The 13,354-nt window shown below is 40.3% G+C and overlaps 1 protein-coding gene across 1 annotated transcript; it reads left to right on the top strand.

Annotated features, from left to right (window-relative positions):
- Positions 1–1,045: 1,045 nt before the first annotated feature.
- Positions 1,046–13,024, top strand: LOC129841851 (60S ribosomal protein L18; the record flags this gene model as incomplete). Its single annotated transcript, XM_055910171.1, has 7 exons — positions 1,046–1,171; positions 1,906–1,992; positions 2,691–2,798; positions 10,142–10,240; positions 10,614–10,737; positions 11,061–11,130; positions 12,882–13,024. Coding segments are annotated over 7 exons (690 nt in total), but the record flags the coding sequence as incomplete, so codon positions are not given.
- Between the last annotated feature and the right edge of the window lie 330 nt (positions 13,025–13,354).

A 13,354-nucleotide genomic window follows, 5' to 3' on the forward strand; every position in this document is an offset into this window, starting at 1 on the left:
GTGGTTTCTTTGCAGCAATTCGACCATGAAGGCCTGATTCACGCAGTGTCCTCTGAACAGTTGATGTTGAGATGTGTCTGTTACTTGAACTCTGTGAAGCATTTATTTGGGCTGCAATTTCTGAGGCTGGTAACTCTAATGAACGTATCCTCTGCAGCAGAGGTAACTCTGCGTCTTCCTTTCCTGTGGTGGTCCTCATGAGAACCAGTTTCATCATAGTTTATGGTTTTTGCGACTGCACTTGAAGAAACTTTCAAAGTTCTTGAAATTTTCCGCAGTAACTGACCTTCATGTCTTAAAGTAATGATTGACTGTCATATCTCTTTGCTTATTTGAGCTGTTCTTGTCATAATATGGACTTGGTCTTTTACCAAATAGGGCTATCTTCTGTATACCACCCCTACCTTGTCACAACACAACTGATTGGCTCAATCGCATTAAGAAGGGCAGAAATTCCAGAAATTAACTTTTAACATAGTTAAATAAAGGTTAAATAAATAAAAACAAGGCACACCTGTTCATTTAAATGCATTCCAGGTGACTACCTCATGAAGCTGGTTGGCTACTACATGATTCCATATGTGTTATTTCATAGTTGTGATGTCTTCATTATTATTCTACAATGTAGAAAATAATTTTAAAAAATAAAGAAAAACCCTTGAATGAGTAGGTGTGTCCAAACTTTTGACTGGTACTGTATATATGAGAAATGCATATATTTTTTTTTCTCTCAAAGCTGGAGCTATGAATTCTGACACAAAACATACTTATTTAAATATTTTATAAAGTTAAAAAAATAAGAGCCTGACAAATTACAAGAAGAGAAGTGAGTTCACTTTTCTGTTTTGTTAAGAAAATTGGCTATTAATTGTATGTAAATCACATGATAAAATATAAGTATTTTGAAATTTAATTTGTTTTTCACATAGTGTGTTTATTGGTTAGAAAGTCACTTCACACTAGCCTATACACAAATGACGAATGGATTAAATTAATTACCGAATAGAATAATATAAAATAGAAATATAATGACTTTTGACGACGTGATGATCACACAGGAAGTAATAGCAAAACAGCCAACGAAAACAAGTGTGACCTCCGTAATCGCGGAGAAGTGTTTATCGCGAGACAGCGACTCTTCCTTTTCCCTTTCCACTCTGAGTCCAAGATGGTAGGTACAGCTTCTGAAAACATCGTTAATGCTCCGACTTGATAATCTGAGTCCATCCTCACTTTTACAGTAGCACAACTCAACCATTTCCATGTATCTAATTGCCTTGATGTCTTTGGTTTGAAAACCGGATGGTATTGCAATACTATTTGGGGTTTTAATGATACGGTTCAGTCCTTCACTACCGGTGGTTAGCGTCACAGTAGTTAGCTTGCTACCGGGTATTCTCACTAATTCCTGAAAGACAGCGTGTAACTTAGACACAAGATATTGAAATAATGGTACTGCTGTTCGAGAAATGTCGGTAACTTTTGTATATTCGTTTTGGGGCTTCTCCAAGTTAGAATTTATCGGCTACCTGACTAGGTAAGATGGCCCTAATTGAAAACGTGCCATTTGACCAGTGTTGGTGAACTATGTTGCTTACTTCGCTGGCTCGCTAGTTAGCGGCTGTGTATGAGACGGCAACGTTATGCTTGACGCTATGCTGCCAAATTCAAGTTGGGTATGAATGATTTGGGTGCTGTTTAGGTATGGGTTACACTGTAACGTTAGTAGACGTGGTCTATCGTTTGAGGCCTAGCCATAAAGCATAGGGTTCAGAAGTATGCAAAGGTACATTTCCTTGCACAGTGATCAGAAATGTCATTAACACTGTAACTAATAATTAGGTTTTTAATTGATCAGTGCATGGCAAGCTCTCATGTATTTACCTGCACCATCTCTATTCACAGGGAGTCGACATCCGACACAACAAGGACCGTAAGGTGCACCGAAAGGAGCCCAAGAGTCAGGATATCTACCTGAGGCTCCTGGTCAAGGTAAGTGTCACAACCTTTATACATTGTGATTCAAGTTCACATTAAAGCATTGTCATGTAAACAAGTAGTCTGACAACTAAGTTGTTGATTTTCCCATCTTAATGTTAGCCTTTTTTTTGGTTAATTGTATAAAAAAAAATCTATGCAGCACATAGCTCAGAGTAACCCTTGTGGACATTTACATTGAGTAGTCAATAGTTTCTACTTTAAAAAATGTATGTTCTGGCGCAGTGGTCTAGGGCACTGCAGTGCTAGCTGCGCCACCAGAGTCTCTGGGTTCGCGCCCAGGCTCTGTCGCACCCGGCCGTGACCGGGAGGTCCGTGGGGCGACGCATAATTGGCATAGCGTCGTCCGGGTTAGGGAGGGTTTGACCGGTAGGGATATCCTTGTCTCATCGCGCTCCAGCGACTCCTGTGGCGGGCCAGGCGCAGTGCGCGCTAACCAAGGGGGCCAGGTACACGGTGTTTCCTCCGACACATTGGTGTGACTGGCTTCTGGGTTGGAGGCGCGCTGTGTTAAGAAGAAGTGCGGCTTGGTTGGGTTGTGCTTCGGAGGACGCATGGCTTTCGACCTTCGTCTCTCCCGAGCCCGTACGGGAGTTGTAGCGATGAGACAAGATAGTAATTACTAGCGATTGGATACCACGAAAAAGGGGGTAAAATAAAATGTTTTTAAATGTATGTTCTCGTCCCCACAGCTGTACAGATTCCTGGCCCGTCGCTCCACTGCTCCCTTCAACAAGGTGGTCCTCAGGAGGCTCTTCATGAGCAGGACCCACAGGCCTCCGATATCGGTGTCTCGCATGGTGAGTTACACCTATCCCTCACTTTGCTGTGTTTTTAACATGCTACAGAATCAAATTGCTACAATCAACTCAATTGAATGGCAGTCAAGTTCATAGATTCAAAGACTTAAGAGGGCAACAGTACAAGTGGGAGGACAACTTCAGCTGGTACTCCTGCTTATGTCTGTTGCGCTACAATGCTTCTTTTTTTATACTTCCTTGCTCAAACATTCTAGTTATGATTCTCTTTTGACCTTTGACTCCTATGTCATGGTTAATTTCCCTTCTGATGATTTGGTACCTTTTGAGTGAGCTGAAGATCTTTCCACCTCTTACGTGGCTTCTTGAACATGTCCCAGTTGGGGTGGCAGGTAGCCTAGTGGTTTAAGAGCATTGGGCCAGTAACCGAAAAGTCGCTGGTTCCAAGCCCACTAGATGAAAAGTCTGTCATGCACTTAGTTCTCCTCTAAGTGTCTCTGAATAACAGCGTCTGCTAAATGACTTAAATGTAATGGCCCAGTTTCCCAAATGCATCTTAACCTCTCTGGTACAAGTGGGACGTTAGAAAACCATACAGCCATTTTCCAGCCAAGGAGAGGGCACACAAGTCAGAAATAGCGATTAAATTAATCATTAACCTTTGATCTTCATCAGATGGCACTCATAGGACTTCATGTTACACAATACATGTATGTTTTGTTCGATAAAGTTCACATTTATGTCCAAAAATCTGTTTACATTGGCGTGTTATGTTCAGAAATGCATGTCTCAAACAAACATCTGGTGAAATTGCAGAGCGCCACATCAAATTACAGAAATACTCATCATAAACATTGATCTAAGATACAAGTGTTTAACTTCTCTAGGACAGGGGGCAGCATTTGGAATTTTGGATGAAAAGCGTGCCCAAATTAAACTGCCTGCTACTCACTCTCTTTTCAATGGGTTTTCATTGGGAATCCAGATTTCTAAGGGACCTTCTTGCAGTTCCTATCGCTTCCACTGGATGTCAGTCTTTAGAAATTGTTTGAGGTTTTTCCTTTGATAAATGAAGAAGTAGCCATGTTCAGAATGAGGCTCGAGGGAAGTGTACGCTTTGTTAGAGGCGCGTGCTCTGAAAGCTAGCTACACTTTGTTTTCCTCCGGTATTGAACACAGATCATCCCCTCTTTAATTGTATTGATTATTTACGTTAAAAAAATACCTAAAGTTGTATTACCCAAAAAGTTTGAAATGTTTGGACAAAGCTTACAGGTAACTTTTGTAGTCATGTTGCTCGAGTTGGAACCGGTGTTTTTCTGGATCAAACGCGCCAAATAAATGGACATTTTGGGTATATGTCGACAGAATTAATCGAACAAAATGACCATTTGTGATGTTTATGGGACATATTGGAGTGCCAACAGAAGAAGCTCGTCAAAGGTAAGGCATGAATTATATCTTTATTTCTGCGTTTTGTGTCGCGCTTGGAGGGTTGAAATATGATGGTCTGTGTTTGTTTGCTGTGGTGCTATCCTCAGATAATAGCATCGTTTGCTTTCGTCGTAAAGAATTTTTGAAATCTGACACATTGGCTGGATTCACAACAAGTAGCTTTAATTTGGTATATTGAATGTGTGATTTCATAAAAGTATTTTTTTTTATAGTAATTTATTTTAATTTGGCGTGCTGCATTTTCACTGGATGTTGGAACGCTAGTGTCCCACATATCCCAGAGAGATTAACATACATTTAAAGACACTTCTCCTTAATGCAACCGCTGTGTCAGATTTCAAAAAGGCTTTACGGCGAAAGCACACGATGCGATTATGTTAGGTCTGCGCCTAGCCACAAAAACCATACAGCCATTTTCCAGCCAAGGAGAGGGCTCACAAAAGTCAGAAATAGCGTTAAAATTAATCACTTACCTTTGATCTACCTTCGAAAGCACACGATGCGATTATGTTAGGTCTGCGCCTAGCCACAAAAACCATACAGCCATTTTCCAGCCAAGGAGAGGGCTCACAAAAGTCAGAAATAGCGTTTAAATTACTCACTTACCTTTGATCTTCATCTGGTGTTACTCCCAGGTCTCCATGTTAGACAATAAATATTCGTTTTGTTCGAAAATGTCCCTCTTTATGTCCGCGTTTAGTTCAGAAATCCAAAGGCACAATGCGCGCTCTCAACATCAAGACAAAGTCAAAAAGTACAATTAAAGTTAGTAGAAACATGTCAAACGATGTTTAAAATGAATATTCAGGTTGTTTTTGTCATAAATCATCAATAATATTTCAACCGGACAAAAGCTTTGTCTATAGAAAAGGAGAAACAAGAAATGAGCGCTCCCGAACATGCGCAGGACTCATGGCTGGAAATTTCCACTGGTCTCTCATTGAAAGTGCTGTATCTCCCTCATTTTTCAGAGTAAGAGCCTGAAACAATGCCTAAAGACTGGCCACATGTAGAGGAAGCCATAGATATCGTGAACTGGGTCCTAAGTCTTTGTATGGTGGATAGGCTTTCAATGGAAAAACAGCCTTTCAAAATAATAGTACTTCCTGGTTAGATCTTCCTCAGGTTTTTGCCTGCCATATCAGTTCGGTTATACTCAGACATTATTTTAACAGTTTTGGAAACTTTAGAGTTTTCTGTCCAAATCTACTAATTATATGCATATCCTAGCTTCTGGGCCAAAGCAGGCAGTTTAACTTCTTGGAACTATAGGGGGTGCTGTTCTGCATTAGCATATTTGGGTCTCCAAATTAAACTGCCTCGTGCTAAATTCTTGATCGTACAATATGCATATTATTGTTATTATTGGATAGAAAACACTTTCTAGTTTCTCTAAGCGTTGAAATTTTGTCTCTGAGTGGTACAGAACAATATCTACAGCACTTTTCATGACGGGTCAGATTTCAGAAATTTTTACCTCTGATCTGGAGTCTGTTTTTAAGGCGACAGTGAATGCTATGAAGAAACCGACACTGCCTACGTCTTCCTCTGGGTGTCTGTACGTCATCACGTTTTGAATGGAGTCGATTGCACAATCACAGCCACTATAATTCACGAAAACGTAGAAGTACCGCTCTCTCCCTGCATGCGTCATGCGCCAAATGGACATCAGACCTGCCTCCTTCCAAATCGTTTTTTAGAGAGTGATATTTCTCCGGTCATGTTTTCAGTCGTTATAGTTGTTAAAAACATCATAATGTAGTTAATTTGAACCGTTTTATAGCAATTTATATCCGTTTAGTGCGATTTTGAGGAATTTCTTTGTTGTGCACTCTGAAACTTTGGACACGTTTTGTGGTCCCGTTCGATCGTTAGTGGATATTTCAAAGGACAGAGGACATCTATCGACCAAAAGAAGATTACAACATAGAAAGGTTACATTGCCCAAGAATCTGATGGAAGAACAGCTCAAAGTAAGCAATATTTAATATGATAAATCGTTGTTCTGTCGAAATATTTTAAACGCATATTTCGCCATTTTGTTTGTTATCGCGTCACTTGGCGAACCCTGTATTGAAAAGTAAGGATAATTTTAAAAATGTAAGTCAGCGGTTGCATTAAGAACTAATTTGTCTTTCGATTCCTGTCAACCCTGTATTTTTTAGTCAAGTATATGATTAGCTTTCAATTAAACTAGATCACTCTGATAGATGACGTCAGACATATTGAGGCTTGATTTCCTAGTATTTTTATTGTGTAACCACGGTTTTGTATGGCTAAATATGCACCTTTTCGAACAAACTGTATATGTATGTTGTAAAATGATGTTACAGGAGTGTCATCGGAAGAATTCTGAGAAGGTTAGTGAAAAAATTAATATATTTTGGCGGTGATTACGTTATAGCGCTCTTTGGCTGGAATCGATGCTCTGGTAACGTTTTCACATGTGGTATGCTAACTTATCGATTTATTGTGTTTTCGCTGTAAAACGCTTAGAAAATCTGAAATATTGTCTGGAATCACAAGATCTGGGTCTTTCCATTGCTATGCTTTGTCTATTCTTATGAAATGTTTTATTAAGAGTAAATTGGTCATACACGTTGCTCTCTATAGTAATTCTAGTCGTCTTGTGATGGTAGGTGCAATTGTAAACTGTGATTTCTACCTGAAATATGCACTTTTTTCTAACAAAACCTATCCTATACCATAAATATGTTATCAGACTGTCATCTAAAGAGGTTTTTTCTTTGTTAGTGGCTATCAATATCTTAGGTTAGCCGAATTGGTGATAGCACCTGAAGTAGTAAGAAACTGATGGAGTTAGAAAAGTGGTGTATTTTGCTAACTGTTTAGCTAATAGATTTACATATTTTGTCTTCCCTGTAAAACATTTTAAAAATCTGAAATGGTGGCTTTCTTCACAAGATCTGTATCTTTCATCTGGTGTCTTGGACTTGTGATTTAATGATATTTAGATGCTACTATTTACTTGTGAAGCTATGCTAGCTATGCTAATCAGTGTGGGGGGGGTGGGGGGTGCTCCCGGATCCGGGTTTCTGAGGCAGTAGAGGTTAATTTGGGCACGCTTTTCATCCAAAATTCTGAAGGCTGCACCCTACTCAGGTGAAGTTAAGACTAAATGCATCTTAAGACCCAAAACCGTTGTTACTAAAATTGGACTTGAAACCGCTCGTTATTTACCGAGTGTCCGTTGGATGCTTTTTTTTTTGCCCCTCTGCGTCACTTTATACACACGATCTCCACTAAACATGGAATCAAGATGTTTATGACCGCAGATAACTTCAGAACAAAGTTGACTACAAACACTGTCAAATCCCAGCTGTACGATACCAAGGGTGCTACAGCTCATTAGGGATGACGTTAAGAGATTTTATCACTATGGGGACAAGCAGAGGTGATAAGAACATACTCCCTAGGCTACCATTTCTTATGTCCGCTGTACCCCTTCAATTCCCTCAGTACTGGTTTAAAGAGACGTGTAGTTTATTTTCTGGCTTATTGTGGAAAGATACGAAACCAATAATTAACCATAAACTGTCCATGTCAAGAAGCAAGTGTGGATTAGCTGTTCTTGTTTATTTGTATTACTTGTCTTGTGACAGTAATTTGATCTCTATATCATCATTATGGTATTTCCCCAAGTGCTACTGTAAGATAACCCACTTGAGTTTTCATGTGACGTGGTAAAGATACTTCATAAAAGGTTATCTATGAAGCATCCCTCATGTCCAATATGGAACAACTCCTTGTTTACTACAGGGAGAAAGACATTGGCTAATATTACCTGGCTATGCCAAAACATCAGTCAGGTGGGGCAGGTCGTAAGGGATGGTGATATCAAACCACTTTTAAAGAGTTGATAGCAGAGTTTGTCTTAAATAATATGGCAATTCTACCTTATTTGCAACTTAAATCAATAATCTATTTCCTCATGTTGTTGATGTGGGATCTAAAAGTGATGGACAACAAACTAAGGGGTGCTGCTAATGGGAAAGGAACGGTTTACACCTTATACAAGCTGGTTGGTCTCTCCTCCCCAAACAGCAACATCCCTACTCCGTTACATTGGGAACAGGACTTGGGTGTATCTCTCACCGCAGTACAGTGGGATGCAATATGGATAAATATTGATATCCAACTGTAACATGCTGACCAGACCGGACACGTCACGTGCGTGAGCGTTGCAAAATAAATTTAGAAATCCATGTTATTCCATTATTGCACCCACACTGCTCGCGCCAAGAGCATCTGCGATCCCAAGGGCTAAAATAGAACTCCTTTCTATTTCTGACGCAGATCGCGCTGAAAGTCCTGCCTCTCCCATCTCCTCATTGGTTTATAGAAGCAGGTGCCCATGTGCCATCTCCTTATTGGTTATACCTACGTGGGTGATTGAAAGACGAACTGTTTTGCCGGTAGTCGTGGTAATACTATGAAAGTTTAGATGCCAATCACCATATAAGTTCAAAGAGGAAAAGGCCTGGAAGGAGGAGAGATGACTAGAAACGATTGGGTTGGCCGTTTTATGTGTGAATTAATTGGCGGAGTAGAGGAGCTTGTGCATTTCAGGTAAAATAACAACTCAATGTTTATTTCCCAGGACAAATTAGCTAGCAACAGCAAACTAGCTAAATAGGAAAAATTAGCTAGCAAGCTAACTAGCTAAATTGCCATCCATGTTTAATGCTTTTCGACCTGTCCCCAAATTAATGTCATTGGTTCAGAGTTTGTTTTGCTATTTTAACCTGCGTGTCGTGATCGCGTTTGGTGTAGAGGGACAAAATAAATGTGTGTGCGCCATCGGGTCCGTGTCAGGTATAAAATTATTCAAATGGTCTTACATGGTCTTATATTACACCTCACAGGTAAAAAAAAAAAAAAAAAGGATCAAAGCCTTTCAGAATTGTGTTGGCATGGCTGCGGTGAGGTTGGTACACAAATGCATATTTTATGGAAATGTCCAGATGTCAAGAGATTGTGGACTGAGGTAGATATGTTGTCTGTCCTGTAGTGTGACTGCTAGGAAGTAGGGTGGACAATATCTAACCTAGAACCACGCAACATCACTGTACTGGCCTTCCTATCAGTTAAATCAACAATTCTTCTGAATTGGAGAGGGTGTAATCCACAGTGCTCCAGCATGGAAGTCATGGATTTGTTGACTATGGAAAGAGTGTCATCGGCCCTCCAGGACTATGACAACGGTCTAGACTCTAGCGGGTCTCTGGGACATTTAAAAGAATATATGTAAATCAAAGAGCCTTGCCTAATATATTAATAATCTGTATGTGTTTGAACTGTACACCCCCCCCCCCCCCCCTCCCCCCAGGCTTGAGTCCAGCCAGGTCACACAGGATATGATAACACACAGGCTACATATAAAACATATGCCTATTTCAGTCATCTAAATTTATTTGATCAATTAGTTATATTTTTATAGTTTGGATTTTGCCTCAATATTTCATGTGTAACGTGTGCAATGATGACAAATCTTATTTGGTGCATTATTATTGGGTCAGCATTAGACAAAACTTCCTAAATATTTGTAGTCAACGGTGGTAATATCCCTCTAGGGTCTGATCTGTCGTCAGTATGATTTGAATGGAGAAAGTTGATCTGAGAGCTGCCTTTCTTTCGTTCCGATCAGTATCGAGGCAGCTCCAACCATGCACTTGCGAACGTTCTCTCTGAGTGGTGTTTTTGGGATACTGGTGTTACATATTTGCCAGTTTGTAGGAACGATGCATCAATTAACCCTCGTTAGCCCAAGTTCCGTTGCTATCGGGAAACCGGGACAATGTCCTTCCAGATTTGTTGATATGAATACACAGCAAAGTGAAAGCATCTTAGTATTTATCTTTACTGTGTGGCGGTTGTTCTTCTTCTGAACTATTTGCCGTCCTTTTCAGATCCGTAAAATGAAACTGCCTGGTCGTGAGAACAGAACCGCAGTTGTCGTGGGAACCGTCACTGATGATGTCAGAATTCAGGATATCCCCAAGCTCAAGGTAAAGGTTGTTTTTACTTACTGGATGCCTGTTTGGGTCAGGCTTTTGCTCCAGCAGTAACACTTGGTTTAACCTGGGGTGTATTTATTGCGGAAACTGTTTAAGAGCCAAATGGAAACAAAACTAGCGTTTCTATTGGACAAATTCCGGTAGGTCCCTCCCCATTCCCTTTGCTTCCAGTTTAAGAAATGTTTTGCAACAATCGGCGGAGTAGATACACCCCTGACTATTTTAATCTGGTGTTGGGCTACAACAAAAGCCTTCCCACCCTGTAACTAGGTAGCTCTTCCGAGCTAGGGTTAGCCTACTTCACTGAAAATTAATTAAGTGTTAACATGAGTTGCTAAACGTGCTCTGTTCTCCCTTCCCTCAGGTGTGCGCTCTGAAGGTGACTGACGGCGCTCGCCGCAGGATCCTGAAGGCCGGCGGTCAGGTCATGACCTTTGACCAGCTGGCTCTGGCTGCCCCCAAAGGACAGGGCACAGTGCTGCTGTCAGGTAAGAACACTGCTAGTTTGAACAATGTTCAAGTTTAAAGTTATTCTGGGAATATTCTGTTATGCTGGGAATACCTTTGCTCTACAGTCCTGTTACTGTTATCACCGCCACAGTCTGATTATGGCTAAACCCTGCCTATTTCTACAACTTCTCTTAAACCTAACCTTAACCATACTGCTAACCTAAATCTGCCTAAATTAAGGCCAAAAGGCTAATTTTGTGTTCATTCATTTTTACATCATAGGCAATTTTGGCTTTGTGGCTATTGAGTAGTGACAACCCTGTTACTCTGGTCTGAAACTCACTTGTTTTCCTTCTTTCAGGACCCCGTAAGGGCAGAGAGGTGTACAGGCATTTTGGAAAAGCCTGTGGAACCCCCCACAGCCACACCAAGTGAGTATTGTACCCCTTTCTTGAGATTGCTGCTCTCCTAGGGTTTCGTTCAATATCTATCAACTTAGAGAATGTTTTCCAAATTGTTTGACATTTTCGTTCCAGTTTGGTTTTCACTGAAAATCACCAATGTTTTTAAACGAAGGACAATTTCTGAATATTGAGAACTTGGATAAGATGTTTTGTTAGTACAGGGGCTTGTTGTGGAGGGCCCTACTTTAGAATGAGGATACTAGATGTGCATTTTGTAGAGAAGGACAAACATGTTTCTCTTGTCATGTAGAAACAATTGTCAGTTTGTCTACAGTGTTCTAATCTATATGTTGCACCTCGCTGAATTAGCCCCTGAGCCCAGTGTTAAAAAACAGCACTCGGATTTAATTAATTGTTAGAATTTAGTATTTCAAAACTGGTAAATGAGATTTGGATCCTCTGTATAGGGATTTGGGTTTTGTAATCCAATCTGACCTTTAATCAGGATAATTTGTTTGTGCGTTTTTCAAAACTCAAAAGGTAGTGATTAGGGTTGTTTTAGTTGGCGATAACCCTGATCCCACTAGAAGGGTGCATTCAGGGTGGGTTTATAAAGGTGAAAGGCACTGCAACCAAGATATGTCAATATAACTAAGGTGAGGAGGTTTAAAATACTCTTACATCTGAATGCAGTATAGGTACTGAATGTTGCAACTTGTTTGTATTGAGAAGTGTCAAATACAGGGATGATTTCAAAATAGGTCATCCACGTGAATCATGTAGATCTGAACTAAATTGGGGGGGGTGTACATGTTAGCCGTGATGGTGAGTTGCGGTGTGCGGACAGTGATGGTTCTTCTATTACGTTGGATAAATTCATCTTTTCGTTTGTAAGAGCACAGGCCAGTCTGACTAGGCTTTGCGGTTACTTAGGCTGAGAGACACTGCCATAAAGGGAAAAAGTCACGCGTGCGACTACATTGTTGAAAATCACGAGTAACACAATTTTGTCACGTTTTTGGGCCCTTACCAGTTTGCATCCCTGCAAGTAAATGCATGTACCTTTTTGATTCCGTGTTTAATCGTCACCTACAGGGGTTGCAGGTGTAATTGCAGGATACAGTGAAAATCTTACGATATAAATACAAATAGCACAAACCTTATATAAATACAAATGGCACTATATACATTAGTTTACTCCTCTCGGGTTCCCTATGACAGTTTAGTGGTAGTGCCATAACCTGTCCAGTAGATGGCGAGGTGTAGGTAGGCCTGTTCAAAGCACTGAACATCTGGATTCAGTAATCTTGATGTTGTGGCGTCTTGAGCAGAATGATCCATCTGATTTTATTTTCTATTTATTTTTCAAAAATGTCCATATCTTGAATTGCAAAACGGAGGATTCCAGAATCCGGATCATTCTGATCCAAACAAAACATTTATTGGTGTAGAGAAATTTGATGGACTCAATGCTAATTTACGAAATATAAAATATGTATACGCCTGGGTTCCACTAGATTCATTTTCTCGAACCCAGTTATATCATATCAGTGATTACTTCAAGGAACGGAGAAGGAAAAATGCATAATTTTCAAATGCATTAGGCCTAGCTGTATTTTGCTAGTTTTGTCCCCAGACTATTGCTTTGGTTTACATTGAGTTGGTGGAAAATGCACATAATCAACATTAATGCAAATCTGGTAGATTTGCACAATCTAGGAAGTTGTTTGAAACACTTATAAACACTGAATTAATGGCATATCTCTTCTCTCCCTCAGGCCCTACATTCGCTCCAAGGGCAGGAAGTTTGAGCGTGCTCGTGGGCGCAGATCCAGCCGTGGATACAAGGCCTAAAGTCTTTTGTTTTCCTTGGAATCTAATACAAATAAAGATAGCGATACAAAATGAATCGACATCTCAATCGACGTCTCTGTCCATTTGTTTTTTTCTGAGCTTTGTTGCGCTTGCGTAGGTAGCACTTCACTCTGTAGACATTATCTTGTGCAAACCTGATGGACAACTTGAATCAAGCTACAATTACTATTCACTCCTAGGCCCAGTTTTATAACATTTAGTACTATTAATACAATTGTTTTTCAATGCCTTCTGTAATATTTGTATTTAGACAGGTGATGAGTGCATTGGAATATGGACACTATTGACTAGACTGCTTGAGTCCAGTCTTGTCCTCAGTAACTTTCAGTCGATCATGACATTATCTGTGGCCTACACAATGCGGTGCACTGGCGCG

Source organism: Salvelinus fontinalis, unplaced genomic scaffold (genome assembly GCF_029448725.1).
Source record: "Salvelinus fontinalis isolate EN_2023a unplaced genomic scaffold, ASM2944872v1 scaffold_0002, whole genome shotgun sequence".
Taxonomy (NCBI): domain Eukaryota; kingdom Metazoa; phylum Chordata; class Actinopteri; order Salmoniformes; family Salmonidae; genus Salvelinus; species Salvelinus fontinalis.